This window comes from Pimephales promelas, chromosome 25, assembly GCF_988280905.1.
Source record: "Pimephales promelas chromosome 25, fPimPro1.hap1.1, whole genome shotgun sequence".
In the NCBI taxonomy this organism is placed as follows: Eukaryota; Metazoa; Chordata; class Actinopteri; order Cypriniformes; family Leuciscidae; genus Pimephales; species Pimephales promelas.
Window position 1 is genome coordinate 19183065 of NC_142793.1, and position 25299 is coordinate 19208363.

A 25299-nucleotide genomic window follows, 5' to 3' on the forward strand; every position below is an offset into this window, starting at 1 on the left:
GTTTGATGAAATGTTTAAAGGATAACTCACCTGCATGGAGGCACCTTCTACGCGTGCCACATAGGCAAGACGATCTAAAACCGTCACTGTCACTGGGACGGCTACAAAAAAGCCACTAACAAATGCTCTGAAGTATCTTCGCCCAAAGCCCGTCTGCGCCATTGCCTGAAGAGAGAGAGAGAGAATGAAAAGAGAAAATGACCATGAATGGTTTAAAGAGTCTTGGGTAACAACAAAAATGTTTTTGTTGAAGTCTTTCAGGCATGTTTCAATGATATGTTTGGATGACTAGCCTCACAAAGAGAACAAAAGTACCAAAAGCAGACCAGATAACCACGCTTAAGAACCATCTTGTTTTGAATCAAACTGCAAGGGACTAGAGAGGTCAAAAAGAAGAAAACACTCATAAAGCAACCATTTAAATAATGAATTTAGTAATTGCTATAAGTCTGTATACCGTATTCACAATGACAAAACTCTGTAGACCCAACGCATTAGGGCAGAAAACCCACTGAGGCATTGAAATTGAATCTGACAAGAGCACGCTTGCTCTAATACCCTTAAATGATAATGTGTGATGCTTGATTTGGAGGTACAAGGCATGCAATTATGCCTCTCGTTCATTATAGAGTTCACCATAGAAACAAAAAGACGAAGAGCGGCTTGTACCGTTTTCCCAAAAAAGCCCTCAAGGTCTCCCGTAGCAACTTCGCAGGCTTACTGGTAAGCACTTGAAGAAAGTCTTGAAGCCATTTGCTTGCAGGAGGGCTCAAAAATCAGAGACTACAACTTAGATGTGAGGGTGAAAAACAAAAAAGCTGAGCGAATCACAACGCATTGCTCGAATGGAGAAAATTACAAAAAAAAAAAACTTTTGTGGTGGAAAAAAAGACACCTTCAGTCGAGGCAGCAACACTAAAGTAATACAAACACTGACTAATTAATATTTGCATTAAATGGCATTCGCAAACCATTATAGGCTATCCTTTAGCTCGAACAGGGGATCGTGGTGCTAGCCACACCAAGGTCATGGGTTCGATCCCAAATGTAAATGCGCACCTTGAATGCAATGTTGTTTTGGATAAAAACATCCATAGACTTCTGTAACGTCTAAACTTCGCAATTATGAGAAATAACGTCTCAACTGTGAGAAATGAATTCTACACATCTACCAGATTCTCTGATGTGTCTTACCCTGCACTGGCACTTCTTGTAGCGTTAAGTATTCATTCGCTTAGTTCGTGAAGAGACGCATCTAGCACAAGAGTGCGACTAATGAACTATTATGACGACGAGCGGCTAAATTATCCATGGTGTTCTGGGTAGACCTGCCAAGTGCCAGCTGTCAGGTTGCTCTAACAATAATCCCTCACCAGCACATACAGTGAAAGATTGCCAATCACCACGGAGCCACTCAACACATGACAGGCTACAAAAAAAGAAAGAAAAACAAGTCTATTTTTGCTTGTCCCGAGCCACAATCCTATATTTTTCCTTCAGGCTACAAACAGAGAGTGAAGTGATGGTGCAATGCCCAGCCCGAGGCTCTATACACAGTACGGTGGATGGTTGGCACATGGATCTCAAAGGTGCGTAAAGTGGAGCATCTAATAGTTTATTCTAAAAAACGGGCAGATGGGAGAATCTAGGACTGGTGCGCGGTGATCAAAAGAAAGCGTCGAGTTCATTTTTCATCAAAGGCCCCTTTCAGAGTCAGAGTTGAGAACATTTTCCACCATTTTCCATGTGCTACGGACAGAAATAAAACGGTGAGCAATAAAAAAAACCAAGGTTGGCACAGCAGGTGTGCAAAATAAATGGATTTTTTTTTGTAGCCGAACCCAATTAAAAATATGTTTCTAGAGTTGAAAGCAAATGCCTCTGTAATATTAGGTGACCGTTCCACGCAGCTGCGAAGCGGTACATGGTGGTCTCCAGCAGAATCAATTTATCATAGGCTTCCCGTTTATAACTCCTAAGCCATTTATCCTGCAAGTAATACTGTCAAATATGCCACCTGCATAAAGTAAAACGGTAGCCTGGTACCTTTGTTTATGCATACATGAGCGTAACCATTTTAATTGCACTAGTCATCAAATATGTCGAAAAATGCTTCGTGAACTCGCTGCTTTAGGGTAATTTGAAATTGCTATGACAGATTTCCACTCTTGACAAGGCAATTTTCGGTTTCCTTGATGCATGGGCATATTTTAACAGTGCATTTCACAACACGATGCTGACAGGCGGAATCGGATTAAATTATCTCAATGTCTGCACCTGTATGATTTCAGCTGGAATGCTTGACCATTAGTCTGCATCATAGCAGCGGTGAGATTAATGATGTTCTGCAGACAAGCAGACAGACAGAATGACACTGACTCACGGTATCCTATGGTAAAACTTTTGAAAACAGTTAATAATATGCACTAAGTGAAATGTTGACTAATTTTAAGGTTCACATGCATCTTAAAAGCCTTTCTTTTTTATAATATTATTTAATATATATATATATATATATATAAAAGTTTTTGTTTACATAATATATGTGGGTGCACTGTGTATAATTATTTTGTGTGTATATATATATATATATATATATATATATAAATAAATACACACACATGCATATATATTTAAGAAAAAAATATTATTTATATATAAAATATTTATATTTATATATAATATAAATGATATATAAATCTATATACAGTATGTGCATGAAAATATTTCTTAAATATATACAGTGTGTGTATTTATATATATATATATATATATAAAATAATTATACATAGTGCACCCACATATATTATGTAAACACAAACTTTTATTTTGGATGCGATTAATCTTTTGACAGCCCTAATATACATATATAAATAACATATAAATAATATATATATATATAAATAACATTTAGTTATATATACTTGGGGCCCATTAACGGTTACTGACATTTTTGTGTTCAGCAGAAGACAGAAATGAATGCAGGTTTGGAACAACTTGAGGGTGAGTAAATGACGACAAAATTTTCATTTTTGGGTAAACTTTACCTTTAAAAAGTTTTATATTTAAAGATGCAGTCCGTAACTTTTTTCGTTTTAAAAATTTACAAAATACCATAAGCAAGTACATTATAAATCCATTTACCAACCCATGTTTTTGTTATATCCTGAATCACTACGGTACACCTATAATAAGTGTTTATATTCAGACTATTTTAGACTGGTTCGGGTCGTTCCATTGCCCAGTACCTGCGTGACTCGTCATATATATAAACAGAGAGAAATAGCTGCAGATACAATATTCTTCCGTAGGACGCATCCCAGACAGCAACAGAGTGTCGGCACAGATTTAGCCCACATCTGAAATGCGTTAAATCCAGTACGTGTACCAGATGTGGGCCGGATCTGGGCCGACACTATGTTGCTGTCTGGGATGCAGTTCGGTTTATTAACCGCTAGAGCGCCAAAAGATACGGACTGCAGCTGTGTATGTAGTTTATATGTATATAATATGTATTATATACATTTATAAACGAATATTATTATATATTTAATAATATATAGCCTAAAACCATTTTTAAACTGCAAAGCCAATATGAAGTTCTCAATATGAAGTTACTGATTAAAAAAAAATCAAAATAATCTTATCCATTAGGGCAGATACACAGGGCAGCATTAATTAATTAGCCTATAATCTAAATCCAGCATTCCTATGGGAGAATCTTTTTATATCAGTATGTTCACTATATATGGCAATATATAGGCCTACATATCGCATAAAAATGAAAAGATACTGATCTTTACTCTCGAACTAAGACATCATAAACTGCCTAGCTATAGAAAAAATAAACATTATTAGGGCAATTAATATTTGGGAATGATATGCCTGTTTTTTAACCCCATAGAAAGATCTCGAAGGAATCAGCGAATTAGTCTTCTGGATTCTGACGTCACACCTACACCACTCGGAAGTCCCGCCCTACATCTTTTCTTGTTTGAGAAAGCAAACATGGATATACATTAAAACCAAACAGGGAAGACTCAATGAGGTGCATTTAACTCAGTTAGGAATGGATTACTAATACTGTTTACTGCACAGTAAACTGGATCTGTCTACTAAAAAAATAACACGAAAGAGTAATATTCAAGAACAAACTATTATTGAACTATCTCACCGTAACATGAATTTTTAACAAAGCATGTGTGTATATTTAGAGAGTGGCTTCCAGTTATCATTCCGGATATAAAAAACTATTATTTTGCATAACAAATTCTTAACAGCTATCTCTTTAAATTAAATGTTTAAATTTATGTGTGATACAAGGTTATTTTGTGATTTTTGAAGTCGATTCAAGTGCTAGAGGTGTGCGATACTGCTAGATTTGGTATCGATCCGATACCAAGTAAATACAGGGCCAGTATCGCCGATACCGATACCAATACCGATACTTTTTAATAATTAAAGTCCCCGTGAACCGGAAGTTGCAAACGATTTTTCCTCCAGTGCTGTGACGTATTTCCAAGTGAAACGGAATATTGAACAGAGGGCAGGGTTTTACTCTAGCGCTCCTCCTCTCCATCTCTCGCTCATAGCAAACTAACGGTTTGAGGGGAGTGGTTAAGCGTTTCCCCACCCAAGCTGTGAAACCTACGTCATCAGAAAAAGAAACCGTTCCAGACCGGAAGTAACTTTTCAGATTTTGATTAAAGATTACCATGGTAAAACATTTTTTTAATATATTTTTACTTGCACGGATTAATTGTTCACCACAAGACTAGTAATATGCGCTAACAAAGTAAATAGGTTCAATTTTGATTTCACAGGGACTTTAAGGTGGATGCCTCTTCAACCTAAATCTAAATGAATTTTCATGACTTTTAATTTGTTTTTGTGATTTGCATTTTGGGTTATTAATCAGTTAAAATCAGTACCACAAAAGCTTTTGTTCAGAAACAACTTTTGGCTACTTCTATTTTATTTAAACAAAGTTACAAAATGATTACTTCACAAATATAAAAAATGTAAAAACAAATTCTCTTTTCAAGTAGCATGTAAACAAAAAATGTTTCTCTTCTTTAGTGCACTTCTATTCAGGATGTTTTTCTTAAATAACAAAGTCACAAGTTCTCCGTCTCTGATTGTGCTGCTGTAGACTAGAAATGCGCGGCCGCGCGCGCCTGACTGGTGGTAGTCCTGGAGCGCGCTAGCTAGTGGTGAGTCACGTGAAGGTACAACACAGGAGAGGGGGACGAGAGCAGCACTAGGATTACAAAGAGCTTGCTCTGCTCTGTGACAGCAGCAGCATTTTGACAAACACGGTCAGGTCGCAAAACGAGAGAAACTGAAACTTAAGTATCGATATTTTCGCGTTGGTATCGATCAATACCGATACCAACGTTGGTATCGATATTATCGATATTAGTATCGATCTGCCCACCTCTATCAAGTGCACTGCATTGTGGGACATAGTGTAGTAATGATTACTACTGTTTCTGGTTATGATACTCTACATTTGTATTACAAAATAATTAGCTACAGGTTATGAGACACAGCACGTGAGCTCTGACAGACCAGTTCATTCAACACTACTTGGCTACAACATTAGCAAATGTCGTCGTCTTATCTTACAATTGTTTCACTTTGTTGTGTACTAAGCTAAAACTGCAACACTAGCTCACACTACACGAGTAAATCTACTATAGTTTAGCGTGAATGGCGACCACGCTGGATTGACAGGGTCACAGGATATTGCCGCTACTACTATAAAAAGAGCAAACTATGGATGTGTGATGAACTTTATCATGGATGGATGCAATTAACACACAAAAACAAAAGTGAAGCATAAACCCTTCAGCACTGGTAAGGTCTGAATGCTGAGTATCAATGGTTTCAGACGTGTCAACACACTCACCTAATGTCTTTATGTATGTGCTGTGCGTCGCTCCGTCAGTGGGACACCACGCTCGTTGCTTCCCGGGTCCTAAAGCCCTCCAAGTCTCATTCATATTCCTGACAGGAAGATTACAAATATATGAGGGAAAAAAACTCACAAAAACTACCATACATTATTAAGTTCATATTCAATTTTAGCATAAGAAAACAAGGATACGAGTAAAAGAACGGCGTCTACTTTATTATGGCGCCAAATGATTAGCCATTGTATCAGAACATGTACATGGTAGGCTACACATGCACAAAACATTGTACTGTGGTAATATAAAAATAAATGAAACAAAAGACAATCCTGTTTTTAAAGTATGTGGCAGACGTAAATGTTGGTTATTTAAAACTTACCACCAAATTGACCAATTATTCGAACTCCATCAAACTATGACAACCTGTATTGACACTGCATTAAGCCATTTTCAGCTTGTTTTAAGTTGTACAAGATTCAACTCATTTATGTCAGTTTAATGTAAGAAATGACTTGAATTGTATTGTAGGCTACTTATAAAGGCAGCAACTTTTATTTATTTTTTACAGTGAAGCCGTGGTTAATGATCATTTGAGGTCTTCATATTGGATCTATCTCAAGAGAAGCAATAATACATGAAAACTCACACTTTACATCAATCAACCTTTATTTGTGTGATGGTTAATATTCAACATTTACAAATAAAAACTTTAGTTGCAACATTCAAAGCTATGAACTGGTTACATTTTCATATAAACACCTTTTGTACAAAATCTGTAACACAGGCTATATGGAATACTTTCATCCCATTGTATGATATAAAGTACAACTTTACAAGTTCAAAAAATTGAACGGAAAGAGTATAATCCATAAAAAGGAGAGTGAAAGAAGAGGAGAGGAGAAATACAAGCGTCCTACGACTTGACCATTGGCAATCCATTGAAATTACAAAACATGATTGCCTGAAATGAGCAACTCTTGTAAAACATGGGAATATGAGAACATTTGCTGCAAAGCCGTTAATAAAATAGGGAACAAGCGAATCGGTGCCCATCTGTAAGAATCATATCACTGTTCCAACTTTAGTTTGATTATTCGTGCTTCAAATGTTTCAGGTTGCCAAAAAATACAGCACTTTGTACTTTGTATGTATCTACAAAAATGCAATAAAATAACAGGGGACATTTTTGCTGTATAAAATGTAGACCATTTCGATTGTCCGCGTGATTCCCGCAGGCTATTGCATGTTTTTGAAGTTGTATTTCAACAACTAAATACATCAAATTATCAATTACTTATTAAAGGAATTGTGGGCTTTCAAGCTGGCAGTGAAAAAGCTGTTTGTTACTATCAATTTGACATCAAAATGTGGCAACGTTTCTCTTTTCTTTTGAAATGCAACTTCTTAAATGTCTAAAAATCAGCCGTTTCATTAAACATTTGCTGGCTTTGTTAGCAAGATGAATGTTTTGATGTTTGAAGTTAATTTTCCAAGTTAGAAATTACGGTAACACTTCACTTGAAGGGGTGTGCATAAGACTAACATGACACCTTCATAATCATGACATATGTTATGAATATGAAGGAAGTTTTATGCATGTTTGTGTCAAAGTGTCATCTGCTCAGTTATGACATTTTTAATGCAAATATGACGTTTGAGATGTCTTTATGACACCTTGACATAAACCAATACATCATAACCTGTCAGTGTCTTTGACATGACAACTTGACATTACTAAGACAACACAACCTGTCATAAACATGACAAGCAGATTAATTATCAAACTTAAGAAACCACCTAGCTTTATTGGTTAACTTTACATTAAACTGTCATGCGATTGGTTTTGACATTCGCTGTCATGAAGCCATTATAACTTTTTAATGACAAATTCAATCAGTACCGCTGTAGTTGAGGTCACAAAAAATATTCATGACAGTTATAATGACCTCATTACAGCCAATGTCAAAGTTGTCTTAATTTTATGTCAAGTTGTCATGACAAAGACACTGACAGGTTATGATGTTATAGTTTATATCAAGATGTCATAAAGACATGACAATGTCATATTTGCTATATGCTAAGTGAAAGTCACTTAACGACAGTTGTCATAAACATGCATAAACCCTACTTCATATTCAAGACATGTCATGTCATGGTTATGAAGGTGTCATGTTAGTCTTATGAACACCCCTTCAAGTAAAGTGTTACCGAAATGACACATAAAATTAATGATTTAAAGAAACTTTCAATGAAAATATGGTGCAAAAAATGACTCTTTAAAAAAAAAAAACCAATATAAAAGAAAAACCAATTTAAAAGAAAATCAATTCCAGACAGCATTTCCTAACGTTGTGTTTATCATCTATGACCTAAAGTCCAAATAAGAGTCCAAATTGAATTTCTGACCTCTATGTGAAAAGTTCTGTTCGGATTTAACATTTAAAGGAGAAAGAAACACAGATTTGATCCAGCCAATATTGTTCGGAAGTGACTGCGGCGACCAAACTTGATTTAGGATCTGGCTGTTGGGAAAAGTGTTTGTTTCTATCACTCTTTGCAAACTACAAGGTTATATTGCTTTGTACTGCTCATGCCCCATGCAGTCTTGATCTACGCCTCTGCACACGGTTTAAGAAGCACATTGTTGAGCACTAGCGGTCACGCTAACTTCAGGTAAGCTTTCCTAACTACTCTCACTGACAAAGAAGTTAATACTGTTTGCATCTTTGGCACAAAACTCGGAGACCACACAATTTCATCACATGGCACATTTAAACGGTCAGGCAGTTTCGGTAGATACGAGGCTACATTAGAAAAAAAACAACAAAAAAAAACACTAAGAAATATGTAGCACCTTTTAGCCATTCCGGAAAGTACAAAGCGGTTAAAACGGGATGCAGGTCTAGCTGCACGCCTCGGTTCGTGTAAGACCGAAAAAGAAACAAAAGACTGCCATAGTGAGAAAAGAAAAGCTGTACAACACTGATTTTGTACTTCTATCAAAAATACCTTGCTAGCAATATGTTTCAGTGCACTCTAAATGGGATATGGACCTGCCAGATCGTCAGATTTTTGCTGTAAATTACATGCCATTTCAAAGCGTACATATAATCTCTTCAAGGCTTTTCCAGTACATTATCATTTCCAACTGTAACTGCATATCAGAAGGACTGTGTCCGGTTCAGTTCATCGGTGAAGAGCGTTTCTGAGCTGCACTTCCACAAAATAAGTCAACGAACTTATTTTGAGTTCGGATAATAATTTCGGATTTGAGTTCAAGATAATATCAACGAACGAAAAAACAAAAAGGAAAAAAACATTCATCATGGGTGCATTCCGATTTACTTTCATTTCGATTATAGAATACAAAACCCAAAATGTATGGAGGACTATAAGTGAGATATAATAAATAAATCTTTAGCAAAAATGTCAATAAATAATGAGATGTGTGTATGTCAATGAATACAAAAAGAAGTCCAAAGGATTTATTTATGTAATCCAAATTTTATTTTTAATTATTTATTTATTGACCTTATTTATTTAAAAGATTCAAATGATAGTTATATAATTCTTTATTTATGAAATGTGTCAATAAATAAATACATAAATTAAACTTTTTATTGATTTTTTGATTTGGCTTTTCTTGATGTATGTATTGACATAGACTTGTTTATTCATTGACACTCTTATTTAATAGATTTGAAAGATTTATTTATTAATATGCCACTCCCTGTCCTCCACATAAACGCACCTCCTCGCATTTGAAAACATTCCCAATTATGATACATAGCCTACAGTAATTTTACAGCAATCAGCTGCAACTTAGTCCCATTACCGCGCACACTACAGCTGAGAGACCTTTCTGGGGGTGGGCCGGTGGCGCGGTTCGGAATTAATTCGCTGTGTGCGGTTCAGTTGGGGTTTTGCGGTCAGGCTGGGGTTGTCAGTACTGGGCGGCACTGATAGACTGTGAGGCAGTGGCGTCGCCCGCCGGGGATTGTTCCGTTCGTAGACGCTGTAGGGCGGAGGAGTCTTGCTGCCCCGCCGAATGGGCATGTCCATGGGAACGGCGGGGGGCAGAGGAGGGTCGGGCGGCGGGAGGTCGATCCCGCACGTTTCAGAGACGCTGCAGCGGCTGAGGGACGAGATGCCGCTGCTGTAGCTGCCAGAGCGGGCAGGGGAGTGAGATGCCAGGCTCCCCATTGGCAAGCCATCGGTCGGGGAGGGCGTGAGGGGCGGCACCATTGACTGCAGAGCAAAATCAAGCACAATCAATTCATTAAGCCGTTCACAAGTGAGTGTAAAATATCCCCGGCGTGACTTTTTTCAAGCGACCATTATTTTAGAACGTATCACCACGTCAAGCTTGTCATGTGACACCGCAGCCACGATAGAGTGCAACAGTCGGGTTTCGGGAGCAAAACCTCCATTCATTTTCTCCTTAGGAAAGCTTAAATTATAACTTTAAACCCTACTGTGAGCTACGATGTTAATCTATGGTTTTTGCTTCTGCGTTATTTCAGCTTTTTTTTTTTTTACAATAATCTTGTTGGACATACATTACCCATGATGCTGTATGGGATCAGAGAGTTGAAAAAAGCCAAAATGCGCCAAAATCGCTCCCATGAAATTTTATTATGGTGTTCGCAATGCTTCATGGGATTTTTTGTTATTTCCCCCACTAAAGCCATTAAGTACACAGTCTTGTACCTTTGTATTTTTGTCTAATATTCATAAACTTTTTTACTTTGTTGTGATTCACCTTGTAGCAGACTAGATTGGTTCAAAGATTAGAAGTCTTTAATAAAGACTTTTTAAAAATTCCCTATGGGAATAATAAAAGGAAGAAAAACTTCCGGAACTATAGCGTCACTCTATAGCCCTTTATAGCTGATATATCGGTTTAATTCCATTTTTTTTATTCAAAATAAAAACTAGAACACTTAATATTGTAATATTACAATTACTGTAAAATAAAATAATTTTCATTAATTTTTTTATTAAATACCCAATTACTTTACAGTACAGTAATAACCACAATAAAAATTATTATTCAATTATTATTATTGTTTTATACTTAATTAGTCAAAAACTCTGTGTTTTTTAACGTGCCTTTGCAAACTCATGTGGAGAGATATTTTTGTTCTTGTAAAAACCAAACAAGTGTGAATACCTAAATAAATAAATAAATAAATCGTTCAGCCCTAAAAAGATGGTTCATTTAGTTAAAAATAATATTCCGGCTTTTTAATATATTTTTTTAAATCACCCTACTCATTCTAAAATGATTAGTTATTTCCAAATATAGCTATTAAAGTCATCAGGTAAACATTCCTGCATTTCTTTTCATTTTTCACAATATCGTCCAGCCCCATAACAGAGTGAATAGGAATCACCTTCTGAGGGGAGCGGGCGCTCGGCATGGGTGACAGTGACCTCACGTTCTTGCACAGAGATCCTATTCCACACAAACACAGGAACAAAAGTACATGTCATTGAGGCCTACATAACTGATTCAGGTGTAACGGGTGTATTATATCTCACAGCAGAAAGCTGCATTACCCGTCTCAGGTGTGGGGAGATTGGCTTCACACCGTGGTAATGGTGAATCCACTGGTATTTGGAACGGAATCATCCTCTATAAAGGATATAAAAGATACAAATCTCAGTGAATCCGATACACCTTTTATGTGTCTTTCTCTCTGGACGTTTACTGAACACTGAGCGCTGGACTTTTAAAAACAACATGAAAGCATCTTTAATTATAAATATAACTGATTTTACCAATGTAAAATGTAATGTAAGAATTTATGCTTAATATATAGTTTAGATTTTTACACTAAATAGTGCATATAATTATTAATTACTATTTTCAATAAATTATTTTTTAATACTTAATATAGTTTAAATGATTATTTATGCTATTCACATACAAAAATGTATAAATAATAAATAAGTTCTATATAATAATATATGAAAATATAATAAACATTTTTATTATTTTACATTACATAATGCCTAGTCATTTTTAATTACCATTTTCAATATTAAATTAAATAAAAAAAATCTTATTTTCATTTCTACTGTTATGTGAACAGAACAAGTAATATAATTTAATACATAATAAATGTTTAAAATATACACTACCATTCAAAAGTCCCCCAAAAAGTAAGATATTGACACTGTTATTCAGCAAGGATGAATTAAATTGATCTAAAGTGAAAGTAAAGACATTAATAATGTTTCAGTTTCAAATAATTGTAGTTGTTTTGAACTTTATATTCATCAAATATTTATCATTCATCAAACTTAACCCCGAACTTTTGAAATTATATACATATATGTATGTTTAAATAAAATGTTTCTGAAGGATATATGAATTGTGCAAATCTCCACTACAATACTTAAATATCATGTGTGTCTGCTGAGATGTTGCTATGTGGATGCTAAGGTGTTTTGGGTGGTTACTTACAGACTCAAATCAAGAGTCCACCTTTGCATTTTTAAAATATTATTGTCTCTAGATATGGCTTGAGTCAGCTTTATGATCATTTCAAATAAAAATCACAACAATCAAATCTTGATGGATAAAAATGAAGCCCAACGCTACATGATTTCCAACTGAATATTGTGTTTGGCTAGTAATCGTTCCACGTGTCTTTGACCGTACAGGAACAGCTGCACTGACCTGTGTGTGTTCCAGCGGGCTGGGGAAAATGCCGCTGCAGAGTCTGTCCCGCGGAGAGAGGCAGGCGTTCTCTCTGGAGTGCTTGTGCTTGTCAGACGGCAGTGGAGAAGCTAATGAAGAGGAATAAAGACACGTAATGCGCATGTTGAAAGGATACAAAATAACAGAGGAAATGAGGCAATCCTGCAAAATGATGCCAATTATGTTGTGTGAGGCACGGAAAGTACTGCTTGCTTCCGAGAGCCGTATTGCTTATAGTCTATTGAATTCACTCACCTCTATTGCTGGAGGGTGCAGAGCTGTTCACGTTGTGTGAGCCAGAGTGATTTGAGCTGAGACTTGAGGTAGATGGACTGGGCTAGAAAAAAATTCAATAGATAAATAATGTGATTTGGTATTTTTTTGTGCAAGTAAATTTAAATACAAATGATCATACAAATATAATATATATGCCTTATTATCTATAAATGATTGCACAAATTCATATTAGTATTAATAAGTATGATTATGAATATTCAGTCTCTCTCTCATAATACTCTACTTTACAAAATAATTGTAGTATATAGAGTTAAAGTATTTTTAAGCGTTTTAGAATTAGTAACAGAGACTTGGGCTCATTTATTAAATTGTCTACTTGAGATTTGATTACGTGGCGGAAGGAAGTAGTTCCACACACAAGAGGGTTATTTAAGACACCCCATTTTTGTTACTTATATAATATCACACTCATAGTCAAGTGAAATGGCTATATACAGTATATCTACAGAACTACTCATGTGATATGTGATTTTAAAATGGTAATACCAATAATATAACTCACTTGCATGTTGAAGACCTCATCCGAGCTCTCTGATTGGCCGGTGATGTTGCTCACTTCGTTTGAGGCCTGCGATGACAGTGAGGATGAGGAGTATCGATTGATGGCTGGATAGCTAAGGGGACTGAAAGGGAATTGAAAGACACAAGAGAAAGACTCTAAATTTAGCAAACTAAATGTGGGTGTGTTCTCGTTGCCAATCTGTCAAACCTGATGCAAAACATAAGCATTGGCTGGGATTTGAATTGAGTTCAACTTCTCAAGACCTTAAAGGCTTTTATCTTGTATCACAAAAGTCCACAGAAGAAGCCTTACAAGAAACATGCGCGTAAGATGACACAAACCTGCGTCTCGCCACGATTCGGCCTCCCTCTGGGCTGATGGCATTAGGTATGGGGGTCCTACATGTGCGCGGACTGCCATTGGCAAAATGCAGTGGACTAACTCGCACATAAGCGGGAAACTCTTGTGGCTGGATGACAAAGTATAAACTGTTTTAGCACTTGATTCATTGGTTGAAATGAATACCATCATTTCTCAAAGGTGAAGTGTGTAATTATAGCACCTCTAGTGGCATTAACCAAATTAACTTTTCAAATGGGTTTCTCAAAACACTCTCTCCATCTGCAATTGGTCAGACAAACTCAGTAGCTCCGCCCTAAACTCATGCGATTGGTTGAGCCAGTGTTGCTATATCAGACTGCTCTGTATTTTCAAGCGAACATAAAAATGTACTAGCACTACAGGGACACAGTTAAACTAGTTTTCAGGGAAATCAAGCTATAAATGGCTTGCTTACAGTTGCATTATAAGCTAGGATATGCAATTTAACATCAATTTTGATTTTCACAATTTAGTTTTAACAACCTGTGAATATGTTTCTATTATGTAGATGTGTAATAGTAAACATACTTGAATTCCCAGACTGGAGCGCATTACATGAAATTGGTCAACAAGCTTTTTATGCAACGGCCTCATATCCTGCGGGACGAACTTCTCGTGCACGGCTAAACCAAATTCCAGAATATGAGCCTGTAAAACAAGTCAAAGACAAAATTGTATTATTCTTAGAACAAACTTGCGTATTTACATACGCAATAAAAAAAAACAGGAAACATCTCTTAGATATGTATAAGTGTTGGTTTCATATGGTTTTAAAAAAAGTTTTACATATTTTTTTTTTTTACATTTAATTACTAAAAAGGTCATGTGGAATAATTATCAAATAAAAAGTAACATATTCATTATTTTATTTAGTATTTTTTAGTGCTATTGAATCGATTAATTGCAATTATTCACATCTAACATAAAAGTTTCTGTTACATTATGTGTGTGTGTGTGTATGTAAACAAAAACTTTTGTTAGATGCGAATGTCATATAATATAAAAGTATATGCCTGTATATGTATAAATATATAATATACGTGTATATACTATATATATGTATATATGAAGAGTTCAGATGCAAAAGCCTCTAAATGCCATTTGAAATTTTCTTTAATGATGATTTTTATCAAACGTGTATATTTAAGTTCAGTAATTTCACTTAAACAACAATTAATAGGTAAATCATCATTGCCATTTAAGTGAAATCACTGAACTTAAACATACAAGATTCATAAAAATGTTCATTCTAGAAGAAAATTTTAAATGGCACTTAGAGGCTTTTGCATCTGAACTCTTCATATATATACACACACACACATATTCAAAATGAAACTGAACAATAATGAACTGTTAATGCAAAAATATCATAATATTTTTTATGAGTTGCTTCTTTCAATGTATTCAAGTCATTGCAAGTATAAATGGAATTTTTTATACATTTGGGAATAAATTAGAAGACAAACAAAATGAGCGTCACATCATTGACCAAAATAATTATGGGTTTCGTACCTGTTCAAACATCAGTTCCCTAAGACGAGTAATTTTCTCTCCGTCCTCTGGATGATTTGCGATGTAATCTTTCGCAAAGAATGCCTGTAAATGAAAGACAATTCACGCTAATTTTTTATGAAAAGACGAGTTAATAAATAAACCCACACATTGAAATGCACTGCATGTCTCATGGCCATTTCTCTGCAGTGAACTAACCTGCACTCCTACTCATTTCTCAGAAAGCGTCACGCAACATTACAATAACACTGAGAATGTTTCTACAACTCTAGTTAAATGTATCATGCTAATTGTCATGTTTAAGTGACATTTTGATCCAGCTTTCATAGAACTGCAGCCCTGTTCTCTGTGGTAAACTCATCATCTGTGGAGTGTGGTGCATGCTGGGATTCAGGAGGACCCCTGCAGTTAACTCTTCCCTTTTAATAGACTTAGTTGAAGCTTAGGCTCACAAAAGGCCAGTGCTCCACATGCTGTTGCTTGGCAACTGTCAGAGATACATGCAGCAAACAGTCTTATGAATTGTGAGGACATAGGGTAGTCATTAAACCTCCACCGAATGCTCTTTTTGAGGGTTTCGCTGAAACTAGAAACTGGTCTTTCATCTTGCTAAAAGGAATAAGGTGAAATTGTCCGACTATTAAAAACCCTTCACAGACAATTCATGTTGCGAAAACCATGAGACAACAACAAAGTCAAGGCATTTTGGACTTCAACAGTTTAAATATTTCAATACTCTGACAGCCTCAGGTCATAAACTAAAGCATTGCTGAAATATTTGAGCTTGTAAGCGACAAGCTTTGAGCGTGTGTGGATACTGTAGGTCTTATCAGTTTTGCACAATGGACCACATTATTTTCCCCCATTCTTTTCTACATTTTTGCTCCAAGTTTTAACCCAACCCAAAGGCCACCTCTAATCTAGCAGAACCAGACCGCCCCTGCTCTCCATCCAGTCCTGTACCTCCTGGTATCGAGCCAGTCCTCCATTGACAGCGGCATCGATGACTCCGTTCAGGCACATGGTGAGCGGGTTGATGTTCAGCATCTGCCTCATCTGACACTGGGCGATCAGCGTTCTCAACTGCAGTGTCTTATTTTCGATCACCTCGCTGGCGTTCTCCAAGGGACTCATCTCCACCTATATTGAAAGCACACTGAGGTAATCATTTCTCTGTTTATGTTTAAATGATTGTTTTGGTGGTGGACGCGCCATCTTTAGTTACTTTAAATTCATGAAAGTGCCGAAGTGTGAAAACCTTGTCTTGTACGTGATTGGCCATGTTTATGATTTATCAAGGGCTGTCTACAAGTGTCTTGTAAGTTATTTATTTATTTTTTAAGTTATGACTCACCAATTCCCTTTTCTCAACCTCGAACCAGCGTGAAATGCCAGGTAAACTCTGAGCGAGGGTCAGTGTTGTCCGTTCAACCCACAGGCTCTAAAGCACAACACAAATAACGGACATCATAAAACTGATTTTCAAAAATGTTATCGTTTCAGATTCATCTGGGTGCCCAAGCCTTTAAGAAACATAAAAAAAGAAAGAAAGAAAACACACACTCATAGACAGATAGACAGACAGACAGATGGATAGATAGATAGACCCACAGACAAATAGATGGATGGATGGATGGATAGAAAGATACAGATAGATAGATAGATAGATAGATAGATAGATAGATAGATAGATAGATAGATAGATAGATAGATAGATAGATAGATAGATAGATAGATAGATAGACCGATAGAAAGATACAGATAGATAGATAGATAGATAGATAGATAGATAGATAGATAGATAGATAGATAGATAGATAGATAGATAGATAGATAGATAGATAGATAGACGGATGGATAGATAGACAGGCAGACCAATAGATAGATAGATAGATAGATAGATAGATAGATAGATAGATAGATAGATAGATAGATAGATAGATAGATAGATAGATAGATAGATAGATAGATAGATAGATAGATAGATAGGTAGATGGACTGTTAGAAAGATACAGATAGATAGACAGACAGACAGACAGACAGATAGATAGATAGATAGATAGATAGATAGATAGATAGATAGATAGATAGACGGATGGATAGATAGACAGGCAGACCAATAGATAGATAGATAGATAGATAGATAGATAGATAGATAGATAGATAGATAGATAGATAGATAGATAGATAGATAGATAGATAGATAGATAGATAGATAGATAGATAGATAGATAGATAGATAGATAGGCAGACCAATAGATAGATAGATAGACAGACAGACAGACAGACAGACAGAGAGACAGGCAGACCAATAGATAGATGGATAGATGAATAGATAGGCAGATAGATAGATAGATAGATAGATAGATAGATAGATAGATAGATAGATAGATAGATAGATAGATAGATAGATAGATAGATAGATAGATAGATAGATAGATAGATAGGCAGGCAGATAGATAGATAGATAGATAGATAGATAGATAGATAGATAGATAGATAGATAGATAGATAGATAGATAGATAGATAGATAGATAGATAGATAGATAGATAGATAGATAGATAGATAGATAGATTAGATAGATAGATAGATAGATAGGCAGATAGATAGATAGATAGATAGATAGATAGATAGATAGATAGATAGATAGATAGATAGATAGATAGATAGATAGATAGATAGATAGATAGATAGATAGGCAGATAGGCAGATAGATAGATAGGCAGATAGATAGATAGATAGATAGATAGATAGATAGATAGATAGATAGATAGATAGATAGATAGATAGATAGATAGATAGATAGATAGAAACACCTTAAACTCATTCTCTTTGTCTTTGGTGCCCTTGTGAAAAGGTCTGTCATAGCGAAACCTCCAAATATGGTTAACTTTGTAGAAGCTCTTGATGTTGTTGGGCACCCCGTCTCTCTGCAGGACGTCCTGGTTTTCAGGGACAGGACTAACGGCATAGATCTGCAGATCTGAATCGCGACCAGTTAAGGGACTTACAAAGCATTCAGTCTTCACACAACGGTCACTTCACAACTAAAAAAGTCACAAACTGCAGTAATCTCATTTATTTCAAGTTACTAAACTAAACTAGTTTAGTCTCCTAACTGTATTCGAGCAATACTACTTTCCTCTGAGGGAAGTCTGCGCTTCTCATGAACTCATGCCACAGATATACACAACGATCAGATCATTATGAGCTGGTGAAGAGAAGAGGTCATGGAGCAGCATGAACCCCGTTCAGATACACATCCGATTAGAAACTGCAACAGCTGCACTATTAGCACTTCTCCACTCTTTAATTGGCCATATCCTCACACCAGACCTCATCTACGAACCCTTGAGGAGCAATTTGGCAATCTCAAGAAATGAAATGTGAACTTGTACTTTACCGTTCTGAATTAACAAATCCAATTCATTACAGGACAAACTTGTGTTTAAGGATACACTGCGCGTCCGCTTGGTGGATGGTCTGGTCGGGCTGGTTGGCGTGCTGCATTGCGATGGCGTGAGGAAACTCGCCGAGCATCCGCTGCTGAAAGGCCTCCAGACGCTCGTAATCGTTCCCTCGACACACAAACTCTTTATTCTGTTCGTGGCGACACACACAGGCAAAAGTAATGAGGGAAATGGAAGAAACTAGATAATACAGACTGTGAGGGACTGAATATGAATAGAATAAATCTCTCATAACTCAATCCAAATTTTCCCCTTCATTGTCATTTGAAACATCTAGAGTGAAAATACAAAGAATAGTATTTGGTAAACCAAATATCTTAATAAAAAGAAAATGTTGCAAATCATAGATGAATTACAGTGAGATCTGGAAGAAAAGTGCCCCCTAGAGGACATGATGTTGAATCACAGGATAAAGATGTCAGCATTTTAATATTAGAGGGATAGTTCACCTCATAAATGAAAACTTGTCATTATTTGCTCATCCTCATATCATTCAAAACCTGCAAGACTGTATTTGTTCCATAAACATGAAAGGAGACATTTTGAAACAAATGTAATCATCCAACATTGTGAGCAAAGATTGTAAATAATTTATTTTTGGGTGAACTATTGATTAAATATAACTATTGCTTATGTTGCTATTGCTATTGCTATATAACCAAGACAATTATATCTGTAAAATATTTACCTAAAATAATAATCCTTTATTATATTATATTATATTATTATATTATATATAAATATAATATAAAAATGCTAGAGATTTTTGAATAATTGCAATCATACAACATTTTGCAATCATACACAGAGTTTATTTTTGGATGAACTAAAAAAAAAAAAACTCCAAAAACAATTTATGAACAAGACAACACTATCTGAAAAATAATTAACTTCAATAATAAGCCTTTATATTATATTATTTAGGTGTTTTTTTTCCCCTTTTTTTGGGGCTATTGCTTAAAATCATGTTTAAAAGAGTATTAACAAAACGACATATGTAAAATATTTACCTAAAATAATAATCATTTATATTATATTATTAATAGTGCATATGCTATATATATGAATGTAATATAAATATGCTGAAAGAGTACCCTTAAAAAGAAGGGGAACTTCTTGCCGTAGAATCCGACTCTGAAGAACTCCGGCTCGAGGCGCTGCTGGTTCATTATTTTGTCATAAAAAGAGGCTTCCATCATCTATCAAGAACGCAAATAAAACAGACCATTGAGCACAATATAACACAACCCAACTGATAATATGACAAATTACTGCCACAATCTGTGAAGCAATCGACTGTGTAACAGAATAAACAAAAAACAAATAGGGAAGTTTAACAGTCGAAGCCAAACGCCTCGTTAGGAAAACAATTGGCCATAAGTATAATGAACATACTGTAATAACTCAATCTAGTTAAAATAATTGCTGTATTTAAAACCACTGCAAAAACAAAAAGCAAATATTAGGGTGCTCTATAAACAAGAAATACTTACCCTCATTTTGCTGAGGTTCCTGTAGTCATAATACGTTTCGTACTGATTGGCCAGTTCTCGACACAGTATGATGCAGTTTTCCCAGCACTGGAAGGAAGTGTTCAGTTTGTAATTTCTATGTATTTTTGGTTGTATGTGTTATTTTTATGTACAGCACTTTGGTACCAAATGTGGTTTTTGAAAGTGCTCAAGAAAAAAAGTTGAGTTGAGTTTTAAATAACAATTATACTTCATACATTAAAGTAAAGGACCCCTTTTCAAAGAGATGAGAAATTACAGCTACAAGTCTCGGCCACAAGATGGCAGTATGTAGAAAGAAAACAACACCAACATCATCAGCCTTTTGTTATTGGAAATAAAAGATTTCCAGTCACACTGTCACATTCAGCATTATCATGAATGAGTTTATGGTGGGTGGAGTGCATCTTAAAATGAGAGATGGACTCACTTTCCCTCTGTCAAAATTGTGTATGATGGTGAGATGGAGGCATTCCTTCCTCTGCCACTCGCTCTGCATGGGGTACGTGAGAAACTCTCTGAGAGGCCTTTCAGTCCACTCCAACAGCTCGTCGTACAGCAGGAGGGTGTACGACGCCTCTGCAACACATTTATACAGCTTTTAACACGGAATATTGAGAAAAAAACGAAAACATTATTATTCATAAAAAAATGAAAATATAGATTTAATATAAATATTTATTATACAAATTATTATTAGTAGTAGTAATATTATTATTATGCAACACAGTTACAGAGACCATATAAAATTTTTAAAAATATTATACAAATTATTATTACTATTATCATTCTGTAAGTTGCAGATCATAAAAATAGAACAATTTATGATTATACAACATATTATTATTATTATGCAACACAGTTGCACACATCATAATGACGTAAAATGAAAACATTTTTTACAATAGAAAATATTATTATTATTATGCAAAATAGTTTCACATCATTAAAAAATATATTATTATCATTATCCAACAGTTACATAGATCATAACAAATCGAAAAATACAAAACAATTGTAATATAACATATTATTATTATTACAATTGCACAGTTCATAAAATGAAAATAATACTAATTTATAAAAGAAAACTATATTTTAAAAATAAATAATATTAAATATATATATATATATTAATTAAAGGGATATTTATATTATATATTAAACGGATTAAAGGGATATTTCACTTTGAAATTAATCTTAATCTAAGACAAGAACAGTTTGACCTAAAAATATAAAAATTAAAAATAAAAATTTTGTACTGTGGAACCAAAGACACCTACATATTGGATGCCCTTGAGGTACGCTAAAACATATCAAAAATTAATTTCAAAGTGAACTATCCCTTTAATGCAAATATATTGAGCTTTTATTACCGGTGTGATTTTGTGCCTTCAGGTGCAGCTCATAGAGCTTATGTATATAACGGATGTACATTTCTTCTTTATTCAACTCAGTCTTGTAGAAGTTCTGAAAAGAACAAGACAATGTGAGCAGAACATCCTTTTCTTCTGAAGGTCATCTCAATAAATACCAAACAACTACAGTAAATAAAAAGTCATTGTGTCATATTTTTCATGTTCTCTGATCTCAAGTAAAGTAACATATAACTAACCAGAAGGTTGACTGTACATCCCATCGTCTTCCCATCAACCTCTCCGATCTTCATGCAGTCCCTGAGTAGAGATGAACAACATCATTGCATGAAACCCGAGTGTGTTGTACTGTATAGTGTATGTGTTCACGTGTGTCTGCTTTACCTGTAATCTAGCAATCTTTCCATCAACCGTGTGACGGTAGCGATGTGGGAAACGCCACTTTCTCTCCAGGTCTCTCTCTCGATCTTCTTCAGCAGACTAAATCACAATCACAAACATGCAGTATTCAGATCTATCCCAGGAAATAAACTCTCTTAAAACAATGACTGTAGTTCATAGTATTTAATGATGGTCTCACCTCGGATAAGGACCAAACAAAGGAATTCTAATGCAGAAAAACAGAAAAAATAAATAATAATTAAATAATATTTGGAAGCATTTCAATATTTAAAAACTGATATTGTAGAATATTAAAAATATTTCAAATATATTTAAAACAAGTGTTTTCAATTTGAATGCATATTTTAAATGTCTTTACTGTCACTTTTGATCAATTTAATGCATCCATCCTGAATAAAAGTTAAGAATTAGGACTCACATGTTGTTAAAAAGCTCTCTGTAAGTCTCATCTCCTTTGCCCTCCGACATCAGACCCTCTAGTTTGTCTATTAGTTTGGCCTCCACCTTTAGAGACCAATCAAAAATGTTATTTTTCCTTCTTAAAGTCATAAATAAGTCAACTTATAATGTTAGTCAAAGACATCATCATGTATAAATCATGCATGACCATTCCAAGCTACATTTGCAATTTTAACTGAAATAACGAATGAAAAACCCAGACTTTCTATAAATCACGTGGCACCTTTAAAATGATTTAGAAAATAAATGATATACTCAATTTGACATCTGGCTCAACTCCATTCAAAAGCGTCACGATCTCAGTAATAATCAAGCTAGATTTCCTGGCATCCACAGCGCTTTACTGTGACGCCCGCTCATAATTCACTGTGACATGAACATCACGCTGCTCTCGCGTGCTAAAACATGTTCATGTCACTGCGATTTCAGCACCTGTTTGAAGTTGCCGCTCCGCTGCTGTTCGCAGTCCATCATGTCGTGAAAAACGGGGATGAGGACGTTCCGCAGATCCATCTGTGGTACCAGAGTCACCTCCATGAACGGGCCAATTAGGGTAGGAATGAGATTTAACTTGTAGTCACCTGGAAGACACCATCATATATTCACGTTCATGCGAATCCATAAACGATCATTTCTGATTTGTACCGAAACACGTACCCAAATGCTGCCACATGCTGAAAATCTCACAACCGATCATCACTCTCATGTCACCATACCTTTAAAAACACAAATCACAGGCATATTAATTCTGTAGCAATTCTAGTAATGGCGTGTCATCACGCAGAATGTGTTATAAAACGTTCAATCTCATTCTCAGTAGGATTCTGATCAAATAAAGGAAAAGAACAGGAAGGGGTCTCACTTTTCCAGGACTTTTTTCCTCTTGGAGGGCGGGAACATTTCCAGTTGGAGGCAAGGCTGGTTGATGAATATTATACAGAGATAAAAATAGGACTCCCACACCTACAGATAAAAAGACAGCTAATTAAAATGCTGACTAGGATTCAACGTTTAACTTTTATCATGTTCCCAGGATGCACCAGGAGATGAGAATTCTCCTCCACAGTCATTTTTGATGTCATACAGCACAATGTGCAGTCGTTAGCCAAAGGAAATTTTTCTACTTCATCTGGCCTTTAAAAAATACTTTTCCTGGTGTGACCTTATGAATACAAGTTGATTCTGCTGTCGTATGAAACATTTGATTTAATTTAAATGTCAGAAGCACATTTTTTGGGTACTTGATCAAACATTTTTATAGTGTAGATGCAAGATCATGGCTTTTAGATCCACTGCTTTCACACGTACACAGTGTACCAGAGACGTCTGAATATATTTACATATCTAATCAAATAGTTAAAGTGACAGGCAATCGTTAGTGAATTTAATATAGTATATGCACATTGTTCTCTGGTATTCCAGAACTCTGGAGAGCAGAAAATTCCTTAATAATCTGTAGTATTTAAACACCTGTATGTTTATAAAGTTATTTTTTTTTTACTTAAGAGGTGAGAATTAAGATTATGTTTCACAGTTTAATTATATTCATTATATACACTGTAATAATATTAAATTTGCTAACTTTTAAAGTATTTAAACTTTTGTTATTCCCTGTGTTTGATTCCCAGGCCAAAGTGTCAGGTGACACTAAAATTTGAGGTCGTTCATTTTTTCATGTTTTCACCAAGGGATAGTTCACTTTGAAATTGGCGTGTTTTAACTTACCTCGCTCAAGGGCATCCAAAATGAAGGCGTCTTTGTTTCCACAGTATTTTCAATTTTGATATTTTTAGGTCAAACGGTTCTTGTCTGTCAGTCATGTAATGGTGGTCTATGGTCACCACCTCAAAGAGCATGCACAGAGAAGTCCAAATTAAACATGATTTAATGACTTGTAAATTTAAGTACACGTTGATGGCCCGAGACACGACATGATATCAAAATTGAAAATACTGCGGAAACAAAGACGCCTACATCTTGGATGCCCTTGAGGTAAGTTAAAACACACCAAACATTAATTTGAAAGTGAACTATCCCTTTAATGCTGCATTTTTTTTTTTTATCAAAACACAATAGACAGTAATATTGTGAAATATTATAAAAATTTAAAAATCAATGTTGAAAACAGCTTCATATTTTGGTGAAAACTGTGATCATTTTTTTCTTTGCTGAATAGAAAGATCAAAAGACCAGCATTAATTTGAAATAGAAAGCTTTTGAAACATTATAAATATCTTAAAAAACTGAATAAATACATGGAAAATCTCCTTACCTTGAAGTCAAATTTCTCATTAAGGAAGTTGTTGCGCAGGGTATCAGAGAGATACAAGATGGTGGTAATAATGACGCTAAACACAAACAAACAGAAACGTCAAGCAATAAAACATTTCTATGGTTGAATGAGATAAAATATGAATCGTTTCACGCCTGGTTTTTCAAGCCCTTACTTATTAGCGACCAGTCGCATGACAGTCCAGTCTTTTGGGAACATATCCTGTCGGATAAGTATTCTGAAGACGGTGAATAACTGCAGGATGAAACTCTGGGAAACCAGTGTAAGAGATCGTACAGTTAGACTACAGCAATCACTATCATCACAGCTGTGCTTTGGTAATGTGTTGAAAATGATTTTACCGTTAGTTCATCTTTAGTGGGAAATCTGCTGAGAAGCTGTTGGTACTCTTTATCTTTTAGCTGCCGTAGCAACGCGAGCAAACAGGCAACAAATTCACCCTGAAACAAGAACACATCTGAGTGTTATTC

At 35.3% G+C, this 25299-nt stretch overlaps 2 protein-coding genes across 4 annotated transcripts in view; both read right to left on the minus strand.

Moving 5' to 3' along the window:
* Window positions 1–6019, minus strand: part of immp2l (inner mitochondrial membrane peptidase subunit 2) — a 75775-nt gene extending 69756 nt beyond the window's left edge. For both annotated transcript variants that reach the window (XM_039658062.2, XM_039658063.2), the window contains exons 1-2: window positions 5912–6019; window positions 31–165 (exon numbers count right to left, since the gene is read on the minus strand). In XM_039658062.2, coding sequence (XP_039513996.1) covers window positions 31–162 — 132 coding nt within the window. In that variant the 5' untranslated portion in view covers window positions 163–165; window positions 5912–6019. The remainder of the gene's footprint in view (window positions 1–30; window positions 166–5911) is intronic.
* A 538-nt stretch (window positions 6020–6557) lies between these two features.
* The window catches only part of dock4a (dedicator of cytokinesis 4a), a 66073-nt gene continuing 47331 nt past the window's right edge, over window positions 6558–25299 (minus strand). For both annotated transcript variants that reach the window (XM_089127444.1, XM_089127445.1), the window contains 27 exons: window positions 25171–25269; window positions 24984–25078; window positions 24809–24884; window positions 23399–23499; window positions 23194–23252; window positions 22969–23117; window positions 22496–22581; window positions 22256–22282; window positions 22060–22155; window positions 21915–21975; window positions 21676–21769; window positions 20730–20878; window positions 20282–20368; window positions 19883–19987; window positions 18777–18918; window positions 18135–18301; window positions 16671–16757; window positions 16280–16456; window positions 15317–15400; window positions 14333–14452; window positions 13765–13892; window positions 13424–13544; window positions 12880–12961; window positions 12604–12713; window positions 11478–11553; window positions 11312–11373; window positions 6558–10163 (listed from right to left, as the gene is read on the minus strand). In XM_089127444.1, the coding sequence (XP_088983570.1) occupies window positions 9759–10163; window positions 11312–11373; window positions 11478–11553; window positions 12604–12713; window positions 12880–12961; window positions 13424–13544; window positions 13765–13892; window positions 14333–14452; window positions 15317–15400; window positions 16280–16456; window positions 16671–16757; window positions 18135–18301; window positions 18777–18918; window positions 19883–19987; window positions 20282–20368; window positions 20730–20878; window positions 21676–21769; window positions 21915–21975; window positions 22060–22155; window positions 22256–22282; window positions 22496–22581; window positions 22969–23117; window positions 23194–23252; window positions 23399–23499; window positions 24809–24884; window positions 24984–25078; window positions 25171–25269 (3045 nt within the window). In that variant the 3' untranslated portion in view covers window positions 6558–9758. The remainder of the gene's footprint in view (window positions 10164–11311; window positions 11374–11477; window positions 11554–12603; window positions 12714–12879; window positions 12962–13423; window positions 13545–13764; window positions 13893–14332; window positions 14453–15316; window positions 15401–16279; window positions 16457–16670; window positions 16758–18134; window positions 18302–18776; window positions 18919–19882; window positions 19988–20281; window positions 20369–20729; window positions 20879–21675; window positions 21770–21914; window positions 21976–22059; window positions 22156–22255; window positions 22283–22495; window positions 22582–22968; window positions 23118–23193; window positions 23253–23398; window positions 23500–24808; window positions 24885–24983; window positions 25079–25170; window positions 25270–25299) is intronic.